This window comes from Bos indicus, chromosome 18 (genome assembly GCF_029378745.1).
Source record: "Bos indicus isolate NIAB-ARS_2022 breed Sahiwal x Tharparkar chromosome 18, NIAB-ARS_B.indTharparkar_mat_pri_1.0, whole genome shotgun sequence".
NCBI classification, from domain to species: domain Eukaryota; kingdom Metazoa; phylum Chordata; class Mammalia; order Artiodactyla; family Bovidae; genus Bos; species Bos indicus.
Window position 1 is genome coordinate 49,555,655 of NC_091777.1, and position 23,875 is coordinate 49,579,529.

At 47.3% G+C, this 23,875-nt stretch overlaps 2 protein-coding genes across 3 annotated transcripts in view; one reads left to right on the forward strand and one right to left on the reverse strand.

Annotated features, from left to right (window-relative positions):
• Nucleotides 1-23,875, reverse strand: part of LRFN1 (leucine rich repeat and fibronectin type III domain containing 1) — a 107,754-nt gene that overhangs the window by 29,858 nt on the left and 54,021 nt on the right. The window lies entirely within an intron of this gene.
• The window catches only part of SAMD4B (sterile alpha motif domain containing 4B), a 36,109-nt gene continuing 15,146 nt past the window's right edge, over nucleotides 2,913-23,875 (forward strand). The window contains exons 1-3 of one of the 2 annotated variants that reach the window (XM_019979630.2): nucleotides 2,963-3,057; nucleotides 13,561-13,621; nucleotides 16,216-16,617. In XM_019979630.2, coding sequence (XP_019835189.2) covers nucleotides 16,422-16,617 — 196 coding nt within the window. In that variant the 5' untranslated portion in view covers nucleotides 2,963-3,057; nucleotides 13,561-13,621; nucleotides 16,216-16,421. Of the gene's footprint in view, nucleotides 3,058-13,560; nucleotides 13,622-16,215; nucleotides 16,618-23,875 lie in introns of both variants that reach the window. The other variant, XM_070771008.1, reaches the window with a different exon arrangement.

Consider the following 23,875-nt stretch of genomic DNA (forward strand, 5'->3'; position numbering starts at 1 on the left):
AGTCCATGGGGTCTGCAAAGAGTTGGACTGAGCGACTTCACTTTCACTTTCACTTTCCAGGGGTTAAGACTCCAGGCTTCAACTGCAGGGGGTATGGGTTCAATCCCTGGTCAGCGTGAACTTCACACATTGTGCAGTGAAGCCAAAAAAAAAAACAAAAACAAAAACAAAAACCCAAACCAACTGACATACCTGTTCACTCAATACTCTCATGTCTCCCATATTATCTGGGTAAAAGCAAAAGTCCTTATAGCAGCTTTAAAAGCTCTTAATTATCTGCCACCATCCCTCCTCTGTTACCTCCTGGATCTTGTCTTTCAGTACTCTCCTCTTTGCTCACTCCTCTCTAGCCACACTAGCCTCTTTCTGGTTCTGTGAGTGATCCTGACATCAGGCCTTTTCACGTGCTGGCTCCTTTTTCTTGAACCCTCCTTCCTTCATGGTTCACCCCTTCACCCCTTCAGATTTCTGTTCAAATGTCACCTGATCAAAGAAGCCTTTCCCTTATCTAAAACAGTGCTGATCCCACCTCTCCAGCTGTTAGCTTGCTTTAATTTTCTCCATAGAACTTATCACCAAGTTACATTGAAATATACCAAATAAACATTGAAAGTATCATTTGTTTCTGCCCCTCAACTAGAATGTAAGCTTCATGCCTGCCTCATTTGTTGTTGAATTTTTAGTATCTTAAGCAGTGCTTGGCACATATTAGATACTCAAGAAATATTATTGAATAAATAAATGAATCAGTGTCCTTGGAGCCCAACCATTCTATATGGCGTTGAAAGTTGTTGCTTAAACGGAGGTGGCAATACTTGCGGTTAGTGATGTACCCCTGCCATCTTTTAAAATGGCCTATCCTCACAGTGCCAGAGATGCCCCGTTTTCCTGGTTTACCTCCTCGCTGTCTCTGGCTGCTGTTTCTCAATCTTTGTTAAAAGTGTCGATTTCTTTGCTCAAACCTTATGTGTCTCCTCTTCTCAAGGTTCTATCTGGTGTTTGTTTCCATTCACCCTTCATACCCCAGGCTAGGTCACTAACTCCCACAGCTTTACTTACTATCTTTGATCATCCTCAAATATAGGCTTCTGGCCCCAATAACTCTCTTAAGCCCCAGACCCAGGGGTTGTGGCGCCTCCTAAATCCTGATGCTGGGTAGCCAACACTAGACTCAGCGACTTCCTAACCTGCTTCACCTCTGGGTCTCCTCCTCAAGGAAGCCCCCAACCCCTCCCCCTCAACCTTTTAGCCAGAGGACCTTGTCTTGAATTTCTCCCTCCCTCACCATCTGTGGCCTTGGAGTCCCAGAGTAGGTTCTCCGAAGGTCCTGGGTGCCAGGGACCTACTCCTCCTCCTCTTCCCTCTTCCCCTGATGCAAACGCCCCTCTCCCACCCCAGCTGGCTCCCCGAACACCCAGCTCTAGTTCTATTCCCTCCTATCCATCCTCCATACAGAAACCAGGGACAGCTTTCCAACCTCCCTCTCCCCCCAACCCCCTGACTCTCCTTGGGGCGAAGACCTTCCATGGCTCCTCAGCGCCCTTGGGACAAGTCCAAACTCTTTCAAGTGGCCAAATTTCTGGCCATGGCTTATTTCCCACCAGTCCCTGCCTTAAACTCTACATTCCTCTCCGACTCCCTTTCTTTGGGTTCCTCTAACCCCAGTACTTTGGCCACCTCATGCGAAGAGTTGACTCATTGGAAAAGACTCTGATGCTGGGAGGGATTGGGGGCAGGAGGAAAAGGGGACGACAGAGGATGAGATGGCTGGATGGCATCACCGACTCAATGGACGTGAGTTTGAGTGAACTCCGGGAGTTGGTGATGGACAGGGAGGCCTGGCGTGCTGCGATTTATGTGGTCGCAAAGAGTCCGACACGACTGAGCGACTGAACTGAACTGAACAACCACGCCTCTGTCACCTGGGAGCCTTCAGTGAGTGCCCCCGCTATGCTTAGTTCACGCTGCTCCAGGGCAGTGTGTGAAATGAATAGGTTACTACTGGCAGAGCAATGACTCCCATTTATTGACCGCCTGCTTTGTGCCCAGCGCTTTGTATGCATCGTTTCTTTCAGTCCTATTCCCAATTGAGAGAAGCAATAGACTCAGACGGGGAAGGCAATGGCATCCCACTCCAGTACTCTTTGCCTGGAAAATCCCATGGATGGAGGAGCCTGGTAGGTTGCAGCCCATGGGGTCGCTAAGAGTCGGACACGACTGAGCGACTTCACTTTCACTTTCATGCATTGGAGAAGGAAATGGCAACCCACTCCAGTGTTGCCTGGAGAATCCCAGGGACGGGGGAGCCTGGTGGGCTGCCGTCTATGGGGTCGCAGAGAGTCGGACACGACTGAAGCGACTTAGCAGCAGCAGCAATAGACTAAGAGAGGGTTGCGATGGAGAATCTGAGACTCCAGCTGCCCTAGGGTCTACCCGCAACCTGGATAATAAGGGCGTGGCGGGGCCCAGGCCCAGAGCCCGGCTTGCGGGCCAGGCGGACCACCGGGCCTTGAACGCCAGAATCAGGAATTGTGACTTAGTTGCAAAGCTGCGGTAGACACGCGCGAGACTGCCCCCTGCGGGCCGGGAGGCCCAATCCCGGGCGCCGCCGGGCGCGTTGCCCATGGCAACGCCGCGCGCGCCCCGCCTCTTCCCCCACCCCACCCCGCAGGGCCGACTGCCCGTCAGCTGAGCAGCCGACCAATCCGACGGGGCTAGGGGTGGGCCTCGTGGGCCTTGTTCAACCCCCGCGGCCCCCCTCTCCGCCGGGACCCAGCCTTTCTCCGCGCACACCTCCCGCCCTTCGGGCTGCCCTCGCCGCCCGTTGGCGAGCGCGCGGTTCGTCACCGCGGCGTCAACTAATGCTGGCGCGCGGCGGTCCCGTCGGGGAGGGGCCAGGGGCGGTGACGCACGGCGCGGTGACGCAGCGCGACGGCGGCGGTGGCGGCGGCGGTGGTCGGTGCGGGAGGAGGGAGGGGAGCTCGCGGGCCGGAGAGGGGGCGACGGTGGTGGCGGTGGCCTGAGGAGGCCCGGGCGGCGGCGGCGGCAGCCGAGGCGGTGAGTGGCGAGCAGAGCCAGGCGGACGCGGGGCGGCGGCGGGTCGGGGCTCTCGGGGCTCACCTCAGGGCGCCCCAGGCCGCGCGGGCGGCCCCGCCCCCTCAGGGACCCCGGGCGGCGGCGGGCGCGGAGCGCGGGCCTCAGGGGTCCCGACCCTCGAGAGGATCTCTCACACCCGTACCCGGAATCGCCCTCCCAGGCCGCTTCTCGAGCTTCTCCCCGAATTCCTCGCCCCTCGGGGTGGCCCGGGAGCCCGGCCAGCGGCCCATCTCGTGACCCCCTCCCCAAGTCTACCTCAGACAGCTCCCTAGAGGGCACGCCCACAGACCCCCCCCAACCCCGAGTCCACTCGAAGCCCTCAGTCCCCTCCCGCCGTGCGCAAGGCTTGTCGAGAGACCACCCCTGATATTTCCACGTCTGCTCCAGACCCTGTCCTACGCCTCAAAAATCTTCCTCAGAGAACCCTGCTCTGGCCCCAGATCCCCCATCCTCCTCCTCAGTCTAGAAATATTCCCCCGGGGCCACTCCTCGTATTCCAACAATATGTGTCAGATATCTTCTCCAGGAGCTTCCCTCATAAGCCCTAAAAATCTTCAGATCACAGACTCCCCGAAATCCCCTCCAGACCCCGTGCATTCCAGAAATCTCCCCCGGCGACCTACTTCGCACATCCCAACAATATCGCCCAGACTTCCTTCTCACACATCCCAAGAATTTTCCCTCCCATCTACTCCCATTCCAGCAATCGCCTTGGAGATTTTCCATTCATGGCCCCCAAATCTCAGAGCCCCTTCCCCTGGACTGCTCCAGAATGCTCCTGATGTACCCTGGAAAATCTTCCAAAGAGACCCTCTGAAATGGCCTCGGATCCTCAAAACTCCTCTGGAGCCCCACCCCTCCCCCCAATTCATCTCACATATACACTCCTTCTCCATATACACATCCCAGAAGTCATCTCTTTGGGCCCTTCCACAGGTCCCAAAAGTCCCAAAGATCTCTTCATGTTCCTCAAATTTCCCCACCCTGAAATGCTCTATAGAGCACCCTCACATACCCCAAAAATCTTCCCCTGAGACCCTCCTCATTTATGCCAAAAATCTCCAGAGATTCCCTGAATCTACAGAAAACTCTTTGTCCACATTCCACGAGCCTCTTCCAAAACCGTTTTTATATATCCCAAATCTTTTCCAGTAACCCACACAAAATGTTTCAAAAATTGCTTCCTAGGATTCCAAAAGGTTTCCCATAGTTTCTCTCTGATATTTTCATCAACCCCCCTTAGAATCCTCCTTTCAAGGTCCCTCCTTATAGACCTGCTTTCTGATGAACTTTCCTCCTCACAACTCTTATAAACCCTAAGACCCTTTCTTAACCCCTCTGAGATGCAGTTTTTCAAGACCTCCTCATACCTTCTCAGAGACCCCAGCAACCCCCTCGAGCCCTCTGAGAGATGACCTTGAAATCTCTCCTAGAGACCCTTCCAGTAACCCTTGAATCACTACTTACAGACCTCCTGCCTTACTGAGAGTGGAGAAGGAAATGGCAACCCACTCCAGTATTATTGTCTGGAGAATTCCATGGACAGAGGAGCCTGGGGCACTACAGTCGATGGAGTCACAAAGAGTCGGACACAACTAACTGACTAACACCACCACTACTACTACTTACTTACTAAAAGACTTTACTAGATAATTCCCTCCCTGAACTCACCCTCATAGCTTCCCTCACATCCTCTAGAACCCTCTGTGGAAGACACCCAACACCATGCAGTCTTCCCTCAAAATAACTCTGAGCTCATTTTCTTAGAAAGTCCCAGAATTCTTTCTGAAAAACCCTTTACTATGACATTCCCACATTTTCTCTCAGAAGAACCACCTTCCCCATATACCTTATTGAAGGCTTTACTCAGAGATTTCTCATCTGAGCTCTTTGAGAATTTTTCCTAAAAAGACACCTGTCATCCTGCTCCAGTAAATCTAAGATCTCTCACAGAAGACCACACATCCACAGACTCCTTTTAGAGAATTTTCTCCAAAATTGCTGTGCATCAACAACCCCACCACTATGTGAGACTTCCTCAGAACGCACTCTCAGATTCTCCCTCTGACATCTCCAAGAAACCTTATTCAAGGCCTTATTACGTATCCCTTTTAGAACCTCCACTTATACCCTTTCATCTCCTCCATTCTCTCTCCTGTGAAATCAACTTAGAGATCCTTCTCAGATCTGAGCTTCTTTCCCCCATTATCCCACCATAGGCCCCCAGCACCCTACAAACTTCCCCTATCAGGAGCCTCTGTGTCCCTTCTTATTAAAAGATCCTCAAGAGATACCCTTACCCCTTGAAGTTCCAGCCCTCAGAGCTCTTTCTCTCAGGACATTTTTCTTTGGTTCTATCTTCATAGGCCCCTCCTCCCTTCAGAGATAGACAGACCCTTCCTTAGACTTTTCTTGAGGACTCCTTCAATTTTCCTCTCAGAAGTTTTCTCCTTCCTTTTCCACATTGAGTGCTTCCTCACAAAAGAATCCCTCCCCCTATAGTAGTTGTTCTCAAAGTGTTGTTCCTGGACCAGCACACAAGCATCACCTGATAACTTGTTAGAAATGCAAATTCTTGGGTCCCAACCCGGACCTACTGAATCAGAAAACCTGGCAGTAGCTATCTGTTTTTAGGAACCTTCCTGGTGATTCTGATGCATGCTCAAATTTGAGAACCACTGCCCTCTAAGAGGATTTCCCTTTCTCCACATAAAAGCACCTTGAAAGATGCCTCAAGGTATGCCCTTGTGCCCTTCTGCTCACCCCCACTTTCCTGGGAGCCCCCTTTGTGAAGTCCCCACTTTCCAGAAGATTCCTTACCTTCCTTGAAAGGTTTCTGGCTTGTTCACAAGGTTACCCCACCCTCTGAGAATTACTTCAGATTCTGCCTTTGAATGGTTCCCTTTCAGATATTCCTCAGCATTTTCTCCTTCTGGCTTCCCCTCTACTGCTCCATACCATCCCATATCCTTCAGTGTTTCTGCTTCAAGTTGCTCCTTCCTTGAACACACATGTCCATCTCTTCTCACCTATTCCTCATCTGTCCTTCTCCACATAAACACTCTTCCCTTAAGACACTTTCCAATCTTCATTCTCTTACTACCCAGAGCCTTCCATTGTACTTCATAGAGCGCCACTTATCTTCTCCCTTGTAGTTTTTCATGTACTTGTCCACTCATGCTGACCAGACTGGGAGTTTGGAAAGTACTGGGATATAACTTGTTCTTCTCTGAATTCCACAAAGTGGGCTCTTGCCTCTGTAAGTTGTAGGGAATCATTGGCTAACCAGCAGCTAAGTTTGAGAAGAATAAACAGATCACAAGGATAACACTGAAGTCTGCCTTCAGGGAGCTCACAGACCAGTAGAGAGGTTGGTCAGGTACATGGGACAGAATGTGAGGTAAAAACTATATACTGTGGGAATTTGGCAGTGAGAAAAGGAACCCTCTATCTGGAAAGACTTCATAGAAGAGGTGGTAAGACTGGGTGCTGTTCCACAAGAGTTGGGACAAGGATGATTGGCCTTCCAGGCAGAGGAAGCAGGTTATGCAGTTGGTCAAAAGCAAAAAAGACTCTTCACCTCTAACCCATGGCATTTCTTCTCTTCACCTGAAGGACACAGATGAAAGAAAACAGATCTCCTCCATCTGCACTGTATTTGCCAGGTGCACTTTAGTGACCCAAAGAGTAATAATGATCATTGTTTATTGAGTAATTATTATCTACCAGTCACTGTTTAAGTGCTTCATGTGTATTGTCTCATCTCATATTCACAGGAACACTGTGAGGTAGGTAAACTATGATTATCCTCATTTTACAAAGGATGAAATTGAGGACAAGTGGCTCAAATAGGTTTCTGGCTTTGTCCATCCCAGGATGATAGTGTCTGAAGTCAGAGTTGGATTTTCTCTTCAAGTAGACAGGATTTGCATCCCACTCATTGCTTACCCGTTTTGTGACCTAAAACAAATTACTGAATTTCTCTAGTCCTTCGTTTCCAGAGTTAAAAAATGAAGGTAGTAACGATACCTTACTTCATAGAATTGTTATAAGGCTTAAATAGTTAATATGTATATAGTACTTAGAACAAGGGCTTCCCTGGTGGCTCAGATGGTAAAGAATCTGTCCACAATGCAGGAGACCAGGGTTGATCCCTGGGTTGGGAAGATCCCCTGGAGGAGGAAATGGCAGCCCACTCCAGTATTCTTACCTGGAGAATTTCATGGACAGAGGAGCATGGCAGCCTACAGTCCATGGTACCACAAAGAGTCGGACACAACTGAGTGACTGACACACAAAACACACACTTAGAACAATGCCCTGTATATGAAAGTGCTCAGTTTCAGCAAAAAAAAAAAGCTCTCAGCAGCCAAGACTCTAAAGATGTAAGTGGCATTACCTTAGCTCAAGTTGGCTTAAAAAAAAGAATTAATTGCCTCATGTTACTGAAAAGTCCAGAACTAGGATGGTTCCTAGATAGACCTAGCTGCATCCAGAAGTTCAAGCAGTCTCCCTAGTAATCGCCCCATTTCTCCACTGACTTAATTTCATCCTCAGCTGATTTCTGCTTTGTGACAACAAAATGGCCCTTAGCAACCCCAGACTTGAACTCTGCGTCCTTAGCAGTCTCAGTGGAAAGAGAACTCTTGACTGAGAGCCCCAGTTTGAAAACAGTTTCTTCTCTGAGCTAAGTGTGAGACCGTGACCGAAGATCCTCAGACATGTTTAGGTGAGCAGTGCTCTTAGAGATTCTCTTGCTTGCTGAACCAGATAGAACTGTGATTCCATCCTTTGACCTTTGAGTGTTGATGGTAGTCCCCTCCTCACTGTTGCCCAGCCCCAGTCATTCTGTTCTGTATGATTGTTTGGATCCAGAGATTGTTTTTGGCTAGTCTGACCCCACCAGACTTGACTTTGGGATCTCGCTGGTAGAAACAGAGCTTCCCTGGTAACTCAGCTGAAAAAGAGTCCACCTGCAATGCGGGAGGACACGACTGAAGCAACTTAGCAGCAGCAGCAGCAGTAATGCAAGAGACCTGGGTTTGATCCCTGGGTTGGGAAGATCCCCTGGAGAAAGGAATGGCCTCCCACTCCAGTATTCTGGCCTGGAGAATTCCATGGACTGTATAGTCCATGGGGTCACAAAGAGTCAGACATGACTGAGTGATTTTCACTTGGGAAAAACAGGAATGAGATGACTGACTTGGTTTGGTTGTAGTCTTGAGGTAGTAAAATCCGGGAGTACTGCTTTTCAGTTCCCTACCTCAACTTTGGGTTTCCAGTACTCAGAGCTTTAGAGAGGGTTAAATAGGTTACTGTGAGTAAGTTTTGTTTTGTTTGTTTTAGGGTAAATTTGTTGAATAGAGTCTGCTTGAGGGCAACAGAACAACATTATTATATAGAGTATGCATATCTCAAATGTCCCCAACAATCGAACAGTTTATGAAGGCACTTTTTAGGTACTGGAGATACAGCAGTGAATGAAATAGTCAAGGTCTTAGAGCTCTTGGATCTTATATTCTGATGGAGGGAAGATACATGAATAAGTCTGACAGTGATATGTGCTATGAAGGAATTAAAACAAATTGAACGGGGTAGGGGATTGTCCACTGTACACAGGGTGGTCAGAATTGGCCTTTTTGAAGAAGTGACAGTTGAGCCTGATAACCTGAAAGATAAGAAGGCACCAGTTGCGGGAGGATCTGAGATTTCGGCATTCTAATTTAACCATTGTTACATGTGAAGAAAAGACTGCTGCAAGGTGGAGAAATTTTTCACAGATATTTATTAACAGTCTGTTATGTTTCAGGCACTGTGGTAGAAATTGAATATATAACAGTGAATAATATAGCCACAGTCCTTTTTCCCTCACGGATCTTCCAGTCTAGGTGTTTCCAGAAGAGCTATAGCCTTAGAAGAAACACTTTTGGACAATTATATCAGACCAAAGATTCCTACTGGGGAGATGAGGAAGATTGGGGCACACATGAACCCAGATCTGATTGATGGAAAGGAACCAGCCATATGATGACCTGGGGAAGGACATTTCAGGTAGAGGAATCAGCCAGCACAAAACCCCTGAGATGTGTAAGATCAGTGTGGCTGAAGCATAAGTGAGGCAGAAGGGGCAGGAGCTTGGAGTGGTTCACAGAGGCCAGATTATCTGGGGTCTTGTGGGCCATGGTAAGGAATTTACATTTTCACTTACAAGCATTTGGAAGCTCTTACAGGATTTCTAAAGCAAGACAGTAACATGATCTATTTGTTTTTAAAGAAAATTTGGTTTCTGCAAGGAAAATGGGCAAGAATGGAAACAGGAGGCAATACATTCATCCAGATGAGAAAGGATGATGACTTGAATATGGTGGTAGTAGTAAAAATGGAGATACAGATACATGTTTGGTGTTGAGCAAACGGGAGTTGATGGTGGGATTAGAGAGAGGAATCCAGGATGATGATACTAGCTAACATCTCTGTGAGGGTATTTATGCCCCACAACTCTGTGAGAGTAGGTGCTATTATTAAACCCATGTTACAGATGAGAAAACAAGCACAACAAGGTAAAATCACTTACTCCAAATTATGCAAGTTTCCCATAGCTCCCCAGGCTGTGTTATCTTCCAGGAGGCCCTTCCTAGCTTTTCCCCTCCTCTCCTTCCCTTCTCCAGGACCATTCATACAAAAGGCACAGTCTTGGTTGAGGCAATAATATATATATTTTGTATACATATTTTAGGAGTTTCTGAAAATAATGGTTAGTTTTCACAAGACAGAAGCTGGGCTACCTTGGCTTCTCACATTCTCCTATTCTCAAGTTGAGATAGTGAATTAACCATAGGTAACTAGCCTATTATCTTATTCATGAAATGAGCAAGTTCCTCCAGGGCCTACATGGATGTTCTACGAGGGCTAGGGATAGGTGGGAAGGTTAATAGGACGCCCTCATTTGTCCAGAGATGTTGGCATTAAAGGGTATACACTTTGGTTGAACTTTAGGCAGTAGAAGGGAACATACAGGAGGCTGTAGCATTAAACACAGGAACAAGCAAGAGCTCTAAAACCAGAGTGTTTGGCCTTAAAAATCTCAGCTTAGCTGTGTAATCTTGGATAGGTGACTTAACCTTCTCTGTGTGCCCGTGTCTTCATCTGTAAAACAAGGATATGTATATGTGTGTTTATAGTTTTTGAGATCATACAAGCTCATCGGTGGAAAGCTATTAGCATAAGGCCTGGCAGATAATACAATACGTGATATGTGAGGACATGTGAAACATCATTCTAGGTATCTTATGTACATTGTTTCATTTCATTCTTAAGCTTCACTGAGGAAGAAACTGAGTTGCTTGTGGAAGATCAGCATGGCAAGTTAGTGTCAGTAGGAGAGCTCTGGTTCAGCCCTGTCTGACTGACTCTGCAGCGCTACTTCTGAGAGAGGATAGCTGACCTCCAGAGGCGCTTCCTGTATGTGGGCTGCTTTTCACTGTTCGGAGAAAGAGCCAATGACTGGTTTTTCCTGGAACATCTTAGCCAGTTTTTGACTCCATTTCCCACCTTCCAGGGTTGGAAGATGCTTCTCAAGAAGGTTCCTTGGTCTCTTAAAGACCAAATATGGTAGCCATATTGTTGGATTATTTGAAGGACTTAACCAGAGGGATTCCCTCTAGTGTCTTTTCTCAAAGACAGGGAGTCATTTTTGGTCACCTAAGGATAAAGAGACCAGAGCAGTGGTGAATTCTCTTGTATGGGAACAGTCAAGGCTTAAAGTTGAAGTGTTAAGTGGTAAAAATCCAAATCAGACTGGCCTCGGCCCAAAAGGAATTTGTTGGTTCATGTAACTGAAAAGTCTGGGATGGGGAGGTGGGGTGAAAGGCTTCAAGCCAGCTAGAGACAGGTCTTCTAACGATATGAACAAGTCTCTCTTTTCCCTCAACTTTTGACTTTGCTTTCATCTCTATTGGCTTCATTCTGAGATGGGTGCTCACTGTGAGGTAGCAGCAGTAGCAACCAGGAATATCAGAAAATAGTGTATAATCTGAGCACCCCTAACCAAGAACTTATTTTCCCTAGTATTTACAGCAAAGTCCAGGGAGGGCTTTCCGTGGCCAAGTTTTACTTTATGTCTACTCTTGGATCCAAGAAGGGCAGTTAATTCTTCAAAGGGAATTTAGGGGCCTGGTACCAGAAGATGGGTGTGGATGTTTGGCAGGCAAATCCACTGAATCCATCATAGTAATTTGCTACCACAGTAAGATGCCTTCAAATAGTCTGTGCTGATGCTTTTTTCCTGGCTAATCTCACCAAGCCAAGTCATCCTTTCTCACTGTTGCCAAGCGCCCAGGAGAGAAGCTGGAGGCCTTTTGGCCCTTTGGTGGAAGAAAGCCATCCAGTCCTCGTCTCCAGTCACCATCCAGACCAAACACCCAGCATTCTTCTTCTGTCTAAAACATAGGAACACTTCCTTTAGGGGTTATTTTTAATTATGCATTTATTTTTATTGAAGTATAGTTGATTTGCAGTGTTGTGTTAATTTCTCATGTACAGCAAAGTGAATCAGCTATGTATGTGTAGTCTTTTTCATATTCTTTTCCATTATTGTTTATTACAAGATATCGAATATAGTTCCCTGTGCTATACAGTAGGACCTTATTGTTTTATCTGTTTTATATACAGTAGATTGTATCTGCTAATTCCAAACTCCTTATTTGTCCTTCCCCTAATAGTGACCGTTTGTTTCCTAAAGCCCCAGGGTTTCATGCAGAGTCTCCAAGCCTGCCTTGGACACTAGGTCCTCTCTCCTCATCACATTTCCTGAGCAGTGGAGTGGCTTGAAGATGTAGAACCTTCTCTAGGCCCTTGATAAGTGTTAGTTGCTCAGTGGTGTCCAACTCTTTGCAACCCCATGGATTGTAGCCTACCAGGCTCCTCTGTCCATGAGATTTCCCAAGCAAGAATACTAGACTGGGTTACCATTTCCTTCTCCAGGGATCTTCCAGACCCAGAGATCAAACCCCGGTCTCCCACACCGCAGGCAGATTCTTTGCTGTCTGAGCCACCAGAGAGGCCCTTGAGAGGGATATATATCAGACTTTTGATCTTTTTGCAGTTTGTGTCTATCTGGCCTAAGCCACAGGCTTTGTTTCTTCTATATAGGGTTCATTGTTGCTGTTTTAATATGAATTAGTTTCTAACATTTAAAAATAGGGGAATTTTAATTTAAAAAGCTAGATTTCTGGCTCCTCTTTTTAAAAAAAGAAAATCTAACAATACTGGACCCAAATTCCTACATGGCAGCAGTTGATTAGAGCTCAATAGTAAATTCTCCCTTTAGACAGTGTTTGTGCTTTTCAGCTCACCATAGCCCTCACCGGCCTGCTGCATTCAAAATCTGGCCTTGTAAGCATCATGTTTGAGATCCTACTGTGTCCCAAGGCTTTGCTTCTAGCATTTGGCTTGGGGAAGAAGCTGGATTAATGTTCAGTCAGTAGTTTTATTTCAGGGGCACAGTGCTGTTGCTTAGGGAAAGTAGCCACCCAGTAAAAGTGTTTATAGGCAAGAGTGCACAGCTTAGGTCTGTTTGTGGATTTGGTCATCTTTTTGCCGTAAACACTGTTGGCATAGCAAACATCCCATCACAAATGTTCCCTCTGAAATAGTAACATGTCCTTCTATCTTATGCGTTGCCACCCAGTGAAGGAATCCCTCCCACTCCCAAGGGATGTTCATCCAGCCTCTGCTTGACCACTTCCAGCGGCCAGGGAGCTTATTACCTCCTCACATGGCAGCCAGTTCCATTCTTGGACAGATACATTATTTTAAAATTCTTCCTTATGTTGAGGCAGCTGCTGTCTCCTTAGGACTGAAAGCCACAAAATACTGGAGCCGGGAAGGGAAACTGACTTTTTCAGGCACATGAAGTACCACTCATCTGTCCGGTATCCAGGGCAAACATTGATAATCAATCACAGCACTCTCTCACTGAGCCAGAAAGTAGAATGCTGCCTTAGATTTCTTTAAAATTAAATTTATCTTTAAAAATTACAAAAGTAATTTGTGTTCATGTGGAACTAGTAAAATAGCACAAAGTTATATGAAAAGAGTATAACTAATTCCTCCTTCTCCCCAAGGTAACCAATGTGAATGGCACAGGGTGTATCATTCTACACATTTCTCTATATACATAGGTGCATAGGCATTCATATATGTAAGGGGTTTATATACGGCTTTTTTTTTTTTTTTTCACTTTACAAAAATGACTGAACACAGTACTGTGTACTTACGGACTAACCGTAACACTCTACGTTGTAAAGATCAAACACTACACATAGCTAGAAGCACATAGTTTGTATTCGGCTGTCAGAACCAAGCACATTTTTAATTACTACATAATATCACCTTGTATGAGGTATTCTCCAATTCATTAATCATTCCCCACTGATGGATATTCCTATTGCTTCATTTCTTTAGGATCCTTCTCACCACAGTGTTCCAGGCAGCCACTACCAATTGATTGGAGTTAGCCTGTAAGGTAAAACCCACTTGTCATGTCTGACCAGTCTAGCTCCTTATCTCACACATCCTAGACAAGAGAAACAGACTAGCTTAAAGTGACACAGTGGCTGGGGCAAGACTAGAACTGAATTTTCTTGACTTTCAACATTTCTCATGTCTCAGGTTGCCTCTCACTTAGAGCCATCTATCCTGATTCTCCTCTGGAGTAAATAAACAACTCTAATTCTTCTGTGTGCTACCCCTTCAGGTATTTCAAGTCAGTTATGCCATTCCTCCTGAGTCTTCTCTTCGGGGGAAATTTCCCCAGTGCCTTCAAATTTTTCTCTTAGGGCAAGGTTTCCAAATCACTTTACCATTCTTTTGATCATTCCTTCTGTCATCTTTGCCCCAAGGGCTGTAGAAGTCCCAAGTGTGGCTTCCATGCTCACCTTCATTCATCCATTCATTCAATAAATACGTATTGAACACCCTCTAAGTGTTAGTCACTGTTCTGGGCCCTGGGCAACTGTGTAGCTTGCAATTGTTGGGAAGAGAGAAACAACAAACAAATAAGATACTGAGGGTGCCATACTATATAGAATAAATTCAGTAGAGTGACAGAAATTTCTTAGGTTTGGATGATCAGGGAAGATCTCTGAGGAAGTGACACTGAGCTGAGACCTGAGTGACAAATAAAAGCAAGCCATAGATAGGTTGGGGGAAGCTGTGCTTAAGTCCAAGTGAACAAGAACTCGGTACACAGTGAGGTTAGAACAGCCACCAGAGTCTTACAGGGAGCCCTCTAGGCATTTTATTTAAATGCAGTAAAAAGTCATTGGAGGACTTTAAGCCAGGGAGGCAATATTTGATTTGTCATTGGGTTATTTGTTTTTTGTTTTTATGTATTTATTTTTCTTTTTGGCTGTGCTGGATCTACATTGCTGCTCAGGCTTTTGTCTAGTTGCAGGGAGCAAGGACTACTCTCTAGTTGCGATGCTTGGGCTTCTCATTGCAATGGCTTCTCGTTGCAGAGCACAGGCTTTAGGGCCCGCGGGCTTCAGTAGTTTTGGCACGTAGGCTCAGTAGTTGCAGCTCATGGGCTCTAGAGCACAGACTCAGTAGTTATGGCACCCAGGCTTTGTTGCTCTGTGGTGTATGGGATTTTCCTGGACCAGGGATCAAACCCATGTCACCTGCATTGACAGGCAGATTCTTTACCACTGAGCCACTGGGGAAGCTCCTGATAGGTCGTTTAGAAAGATTTCTGGGAGGGTTGTTTAATTGGGAATAAGGTTTCATTTCCCCCCACATTTTCTCTTGTTTCTTGTATCCAAAGGGATCGACAGCCAGGCCAGTTTGCTCTGTTCAGGTGGCCCATGAGGGTCTGTGTGGTGAGGCTCCGCCATTGTCAGGTGTGCCTCACAGCTCCTCAGCAGGAGCTTGGACATCCAGGGAGATGGCAGTAGCTCCCTGAGACCTAGCCCAGCAGGTTCAATGAGTCTTTGTATGAAGTTCTCAGTCCTCTTGGCAGCCAGAGGGAGATGAAGCCAAATGTGGTTTGGGGATGGAGCCAAGGGCACTGGTTTCAGGAGAGACAGGGGAAATGTGAGTGGAGACCTGGATCAGGAGCCACTTAAAGAAAGGCTTCAGAGTAGTGTCCAGAAACCAGTCAACTGAAGAATAAATCTGTTGTCTGCCCAGTTGACACAGCTTCTGTGTGGTTCCTGCCTAAGGAATTTGGATACTTTCTTGCTTTGGAGTTTTTAACATTTGATGTATCCCCTTCTCAGGTTAGTATCCTCTTGGCTTTTAGGAAAATGGATGACAAGCTGGCATCTCTGAGAGCCAAGGGGGCATCCCAATCCAGAGGACTTGAGTCAGGAGCATCCTTAAGGGAATGAGGAAGAAGGCTGGGAGAGATTCACCTCAGAGCAAGGGTAGATGGGATCTTAGAGATCAGAGTGGGAGAGCTGGGTTGGAGGGGATGAGATCCTTCCCGCCCCACCAGCATGTTAGAGATCTTTGAAAAGACCTCCTACCATTAGGCACCCAGTTGCTGATCATATAGCTATCCATGTACCTGAGATCTCCACTGGGGTCACCACTCACCCATATCCCAGCTTTGTGGGTCTTAGTTTGAAATAATACACAGACTCCTTAGGTTCCTTTTAGCAGGCAAGCAGTGACTCTGCCCAGCCCCCTAGAGGAGGTGACCAGAGATTAGCAAGGTCAGGACATGTGCTCAGCATCACATGTCTGCTTAGTCATGTCACCTGGGGCCAGGTCTCCATTAATTCACATCTTTTGCCGTAGTGTGCATTGTCTCCTGTTTGCATCTAGAAAATCTTACCAACTTACTCTGCTTTAAATCCACTTCCTTTGGCCCTGTGACAGCCAGATGTGAGGGGCAGCATCTTCTCCTTTGTCTGAGTCTCTGAGTCCCAATCAAGCCTTTTCTCTGGCTCTGAAGATTGGAGGGAAAGTTGGCTTAGTATCTGGTGTTGGCTTTGTCTTTCTCCCAGGAGCTCAGCAGAGTTGAGCTAAAGGGGAAGACATGAGGCCTCCTTAACCCCTGAACTCACCAGACCAGTTCTACCCTTTTCTTTCTGACCCCCTTGCTTCCTTTTCCAGGAGCCTGGAGAGGCGTGGCTGGACCAAGACCTCCCCCGATGTGAGCAGGTGTCCTCTTCCCCTCATCACCCATTGCCACTACGCCAGGGAACGTCCTCAAGCCCTGGCCCTCAGGGGAGAGGAAACAGGAGCCCAGAGCCGAGACCATGTGACGGCGCTGGCCCTCGCCACCGCCGTCCCCCCACCCTGGCCCCAGGCCTGGCACCATGATGTTCCGAGACCAGGTGGGCATCCTCGCTGGCTGGTTCAAGGGCTGGAATGAGTGTGAACAGACAGTGGCCCTGCTATCACTTCTGAAGCGAGTCACGCGCACCCAGGCTCGCTTCCTGCAGCTCTGCCTGGAGCACTCACTGGCAGACTGCAATGACATTCACCTGCTGGAGTCGGAGGCCAACAGTGCTGGTGAGTCTCCACCCCCAGAGATGGGAGCAAAGTGGGAGGGAGACCTGGGATGGGAACAGATGTCAGGTGACTGAGGAGGCCTACCCAGCAATGGTGCTAAGAAATGTGGGTTCTAGGCTTGTTGGTAGGTGAAGAGTCCCTGACCTCTGAAGTCATCATCATGTCTCTTCTGGGGCTTTCTGCCAGAAATCCTCAGACGTGGAATGGGACACTCCTGGGGGGGTGGGGGTGCAGTGGAGACTAGAAACTACCCACAGCAGAGGAAGGATCACTTAGGGCAGCTGACAAGAACAGACTGAAGCCATTACCGATGAAAGGGGGATGGAAGGTGAGCATTCATTCATTTCTCAAGCTCCAGGACATCAGAGCTAGGAGGGAATTTTAGAACTCTTCCAAAAGTTACAAGTCGTATTATTCTTTACCCCCTCAAAGGTAGGTTGCACCTAAGGCATAAACAGTTTCAAGAGAGTTTTGAATTTACATGTAGTCCATGTCAGTTTCCTGAACACTCAGTAAAGAAGTACTCTTTGTCTCATGAGGGTGACACTGGTGTGGGTGAGCAAGACTTCTCTAGAACCTCTCCCTCAGACCCCAAGTGTAGATAGAAGTCAGTCCAGAGAACCATCTCACAGGGCACTGCTGAAGCCATTCAGGCCTTCTGGGGCTTCCCAAGGCTGGATGGAGAAGTGTTGACCTTGGTGACAGGTGGGAGAGATGGAAGCCAAAGTGAAGTGAAAGTCCCTCAATCATGTCCGACTCTTTGCGACCCCATGGACTATACAGTCCATAGAATTCTCCAGGCCAGAATACTGGAGTGGGTTGCCTTTCCCTTCTCCAGGGTATCTTCCCAACCCAGGGATTGAACCCAGGTCTCCCTCATTGCAGGCGGATTCTTTACCAGCTGAGCCACAAGGGAAGGCCATGGAAACCAAAGAGAGGGAGTATATGCACCTGAAAGCTAGCTGGATGGGGCTGGTACCCAGGGACCCATGTAGAGTGTGCCCTAATGTTTCCACCTTCTTCCTCATGATAGCAGTTCACACTGAGTCCCTACAACAAGCCAAGTACTAACTTTACTTATATAGTAACTTTGAAAAGTGTTCTTCGTGACTCTAAAATCAGACTATCTAGGTTTAAATCCCAGTTCTGTCACTTGCTATATAATCAAGTAACTTCACCTTTCTAAGCCCTGGTTTCCTCAGCTTTAAAATCAAGATAACTGTGCTTACCTTATAGGTTAGTTGTGGGCCCTGAGAACAATGTCTGGCATGCAGTAAACACTCAATAATGTTAATTGTTGTTTTTATTGTCAGTAATTTGTTTTGCCCATATAACAACCCCTTGAGATAGGTAATGTTGCTCTCCCCTTTTTATAGGTGAGAAAAATCATCATGGGATGCTAGGATTGGGATTTGGGGACCCCCAGACCTGCTTCCACCTCTTCTGAGGCCTGCCCATCTTAGCAGTCACCTTTACTTTGAGTTTTTTTTTGTACAAATCACAGAAGTGCCATGGTTTTAGGGGAAGTCAGTTCCTCAGGCCAGGAGTCACCAGCTTATGTTCCTGTCTCAGACAGTGAGCAGCAGGAACCCAGCTTGGCTGCAGCCGGCTCAGACCTCAGCTGTTTCACAGTTCTCCCATCCTCCCCACCAGGGAGGGTTCTTCTCTGCTCTAGCACCAGGGCAGGGGATCTGTGGTTGTGGTATGGCTGTACCCCCAGCATAGGAGCTCCTTTGAGGCAGACCAATGTCTTAAGTGGCTTGGTCATGCATCCCCACCATACCGTTCTGAGCAGAGAGTTGGATGAGCACTGGGTGCCAATCCTGGCCATCTATCAAAATCACTGGTTGCTTACTGCTGTTTATTTACTAGAGCATTTTTAGTTTTTGCTTTTGTTTTCAAAATTTGCAGTAAAATCAAACCATGTGAAAGATGAAAAGTGAGGTCTCCCAGACTTCCACATTCCCAATTTGTGTATGTTTTATAAGAGAGTCTGTGCACATTAAAGCACATTCTCCACTTGAGTACATTCATGTTCTCCCTCCAACTTTTTCATTATTTTGATGGTTTTAGCACAAAGAACAGAGCATCACACATATTAATTTATTTTTTTTTCCACTGAAAAATGGAACCTTAAGATCATTCCTTATTCACCATGTACACATATACCTCATTGTTGTTAATGGCGGCTTAATAGTAAGAATAGTAAAGTAACAGAGAGCCTGACCTGTGTATCAAGCAGTGCTTTACTTATATTATTCATAATCCTCACAACAGCTCTGTAAGGAAGATCTTATAACTCCCCCATTTACAAATGAGACAGGTCTGCGACTTGCCCTGGATTGTACAACTGGTCAGAGGTGGAGGTGGAATTTGACTCTAAAGGTCTTGCTCTTCAAAGGAGTGCTGTATTGAGTACGCTTTAAACATCTCTAGGATAAATTCCTAGAATTCTGTGGGACTGCTAGTTTGAAGTTATATACATTTAAAATATCTGTTGTTACCACATTGCCCTTGAAAGACATGACATACCTTATACCAAGAACCTGAGACCCATCTCAGACAGTTGGCCTTAAGATGTTGTGGTTAATGCCTGTCCTTGAGAACTGCCTTGCAATGACTTGACTGGTGAATGAAGATATGAATCAAGGTCTTTATCCCCAGCCCCATGTCAGGTGGTAAGAATAAAACAAGTTGGTACCTAGGTGGATGGAGAGTTAGGGAAAACTTAGAGTGAGGGAAGAGAGGACAGGCCATGGTGTGTTCCAGAGTCAGCAGGAAGCCTGCCAGGATTAGAGCAAAAACATGACTGGAGAGAGAGGTGATCACAGAGATCAGTCCTTTGGACCTTGAATGCCTCTTCCTAATAGGCATGGGGGCTCCAAGCCTGTGTTTCCTGTCTCACTCCCAACCTCACTGGTGAAGGAAGGAGCTGCGCACTGGACTTGGAGACCTGCCTTGTAGGAGGAGCTCTGCATTCTCTTGTCCATTATGGCTTTCCCATCCTGTTGTGTTTCCCAAATTTGCATCATCATAAGAACCACCTGATGGGGGAGAATGTGACCTAAAATCAGATTCCTGGGCCCCTGTCCCAGACCCACTGAATCAGAATCCTTAGAGGATAGGCCTGTTAATGGGCACCCTGGTTCTTCTGCTGACTAGGCAGTTTGAGAGATGATTCTGTACTGATGATTCATTTGTCATGGGACATGAGAACAGGAATTAGGACACCCAAGAGTTCTAGATCAAGCTCTGCCACTAACACCTCTTGTGACCTGGGCCAGCCCCATCCCTCTTGGGCCTGAGGATTCTCATCTAGACAAGGAAGGGATTGTTCCATATACTCTCCAAGTACAGCAGTGGTTCCTAGTATTTTATGGAATGGGCACCTCAGAGAACCTGTCCCTCCTTCCCACCAAGATGCACACTTACCCTGCAAACCAAATCTTTGAGTTCAGTTGGTCTACCTTTTCTTGGATAAGGATTACCTATTATAGGGTCTGATGCTCTTTTTCAGTCCCTTTGGGCCAGGAGAGCAGAACAGTGAGGCAGATTCTCTGCCTTTTTCTGGGGGTTTGTACTTCATTTCTCACCTACCCAACCCTGCTACTTCTTTCAGTTCTCCCAGGGAGATCCTGGGTTCAAGTTTGGGTCTGGGTCAGAGCTGCTTACCCTCCCATAGCCTCCTCAGAATGGGCCAGAGAGTACAGAGAGCTGAATTTTGGTAAGTGGGTCCCCATGGTGGCTTCATGTCAGAATCACTTTATGAAAAGAACCTGAGGCCTAGGTCCTATCTCCAGAGATTTTGGTGTTTTTTAAGCTTGCTGTTTGGTGCTTGTGTGCATTCAGTGGAGAACTGCTGGTTTTGCTGACACTGACTCTGGGTGGGCCCATTAAGGTGCTGAGGGTACTGTCACATGACCTACTGGAAGTGGAGAGTTGGGAGGCATGGAAGAGGCACTGGTCTGGGCTGTCCCTTCCTCTCAAGCAGCCAGAAGGGTAGAAGGAAGCCCCTCAGCCCACGCGGCCACTATTGGTTTCATGGGAGCAGAGTCTGAGATAAAACCGGGAAACAGAAAAGCAACACCCCAAGGGTCTCTGGAACCAGGGAAGGAGAAGCCCCAGGTTTCCCCTTGTCATTATCCTGTTCCTTGTCTCAGTGCTGTCTGCCCTGCCTACTTGCAGCTACAACAGTAATCCTATCACCCGCCTCCCCCCTTCCCATGATGACTTGGAGCCCAAGGGTGGGGCCCGGGAAGCTGAAGTCTCCTCTCCCTGGTCCTCTGGCCTCCTGGGCCACATTTCCTGCGTTTCTTCTCTCCTCCTGTTCTCTGAGTCAGAGTCCCTGTATCCATCAGGTTTAAGCCCTTCCCTCCTTGGCTCATTGAATCTGGGTGGGGAAACTGAGGTCAAGAGGGGGCTGTGGCTGAGTGAGTCACCCAAGCTCAACTCTGATGCCTCCACCCTCCCCTTATAAGCTCTACTAACACAGTTCATCAAACAAAAATGTGAGCCCCTTTGCCCTCCCCTACATTTGTGTGAGATGGGGTGAAGCATTGAAGGGCATGTTGGAGCCAAAACCCAGCCACAGGCTGCCACGATTGTTGCAACAGCCCAGCATGTAAAAATGAGTTTCTTCTTATGGCAGTCTCCCAGATACATTTGGCTCCTGTGATTTGCAGCACCTAGGGTCATGACCTACTTAGCTCTGGTCACCTGGCCAAGGAGAGCACTTTTACACAGTCTCCCTTATCCTCTCTGGAGTCCAGGTTTGCAGCTTGGTGAGCTGCAGTCATTGACGTCATGGCATTCCCCAGTCCCCTCCCCCATCCGCCCACCTCCAGAATTTCATCACTGCTTATTGTGCCTCTAGCTCAGAGGAACCAGAAACGTGTCTGTTTTTGGTAAATAACTGCATGAAATTCCCCACCCTTGTCGGGAATCTTAAGGGGGAGACCCAGATGTGCTCTCCTATGTGAATTGCTTCCTCCAGCCCCAAAATAGCTTGAGCTCTAGATCTTCAACCAGCAGCCAACAACAATAATAGTTGAAGTGCATGGAGCAGTTAACACAGATCAGATGCTTTGCACGATTATCTCATTGAATCTTTAAAACAACCCTGTGTTTTAAGGGCTTTAAATACCCTCATTATACAGAAGAGGAAACCAAGGCTCAGAGAGGTTACAGGACTGGCCCACAGTTATATTGACTTGTGTCTTAGAGGCAAAGCTAGATTTTGAATCCAGGCAATTTTGCCTCTTGAACTTATACTCTTTACACCATATAATCTGCTAGGACATGAGACAGAGTGACCTGAGGACAGAGTGATCCTAGACAGGGTATATTATACACACACAGACAATACTGCCTTCCAGGGAACCATCTGGGTTCAGCTGTATAGGTATTCATTGGGGCTCTGCTGTGCCTCTCAGCTCTGGGCCAGACTCTTCTGATCTGGGCAGCAACCTAGAAGTTTCATCCCCACCCATCATCTGCAGCCCCCGCTGGGCTCACCCCAAGGGCCCTGAGGCTGCCCAGATTCCTTGGACCAGCTCCAGTGTTCACTGACGCTTTCCAGTCTTGAGAGGCCCACCCTTTTCAGCACATTGCCGCACAGATACATGAACACACATTTCCCTAGGGTCAGCCTCCATTCATCTAAAACCACTTTCCCCTTTGACTGCAGTAGAACAAGGTCCTTCATTGAGCCCAACCCTTGGGGCTCTTCTCTCATGTCCCCTGGCAGTACCAGAGGAGAAACTGTGTCCCTTAGCCCTGGAGTCCTGGCAGTACTCTGGGGTGGGGGAGGGACTGGACAAGGCTTTTCTCTGTCCCAGATGCCTCCACCTACCCTGTAAGGCCTAAACAACAGCAACTGAGAGCATCAGGGTAGGGCTAAAGGGGTAGGCCAACTGTGCTGGAGGAGAAGGGAGAAATTCACCTATCACTGAGTCACATGTACTGAGTGTTTACTATGGGCACACTCTGTCAGGTGCTTTATGTGGATTGTCTTCCCTAAATTCTCTTAGCAGCCCTGTGACCCCTCTTTTACAGAGGAGGAAGCACGTTGTCCCAGCACCTGTACCACAGCTGGGGTGCAAGCCCTTGACTTTCTGTCCCTCATCTTCAATCACTGTATTTCTTCTTCCTTCTTATCAGGAACTGAAAACTTAGGGACTTAGTCAAGGAGATAGAGTGCCAGGGAGTTCCTTTCCCTGTGATCCAATGCCATATGGAGGTGGGAGAACTCAAACAGTGAAGGCTCCCTGAAGTCAGGAAGACTTGTCCCACCTTGAAAAGATCTTTTGATATGGAGATGACCTAAGAGAATGCTTCATGGTCATGGGGAGCTAGTTCAGGAGATTAAAGATGGAGGGGATGAGGTTTCTTGGCCTTGTGTGCCAGGTCCTGAAAGGGATCTGGAAAGCCACGAACAAGGGGAAGAAGAAGAAAGTGGCATTGGAGAGATATAGTAGAGGGTTGTGGGATTATGCATTAGTACTGTTATTGTGTAGTTAGTTCTGTTTTGGCCAGTACTGTGGATAAGCATGAACTGATGACTCTGAATAAATGGATGAACCCTTGAGCACTTTAACAGCTTAGGGTAGAGAGGCCAGGCAAGAAAAGGTGCACTGATATGGCCAAGAGTTTGGACTTGTATGTGTTTTGTTTTCTTAGAGCTACAAATATGAATTCCCAAGCCACAGATTTCCAGACACATCATTAAGAAAAAGAAATGTGTATAAAAAAAGGTATTTCTCAGGTTTTTATGCCATGTTCCCAATGGCTAGGTGTCCAGCCTGTAGTGTGGGCAGAGGTGACCAGGAGTGCTCAGAGTATTAAGCCTTAAGGATACTGAGTTGAGACACCATTGGAGGCAGAAGGATCCAGATCAGGGCTCACTTGAAATCCAGATGCCTGAAATTCTGAGGCTCTCCTGTATATGCCCATTTCTAGCCTCTCTGTTTCCTGATCTGGGAGTTAGCTTATGCTTTGAGAATCTCTGTGGGTATTCAAAAAGAAGCCCGTGTAAGGTATAACCACCATGGTGTTAGGAATGACAGTTGATGTTTACTGAGGACTTACTTCACGTCCTGCTTTGTGCTGTGGTCTAGATTCATAGCAACCATGCCAGGTAGGAATGATCCTAAGTCTCTCTTTAAGATAGAGAAAGTAGAGCTCTCTGCAGTGATCACGTTTCTATCGTAAGTAGGAGAGGAGGGACATGGGCCACATCACTACCTGTTCTTTTTCATCA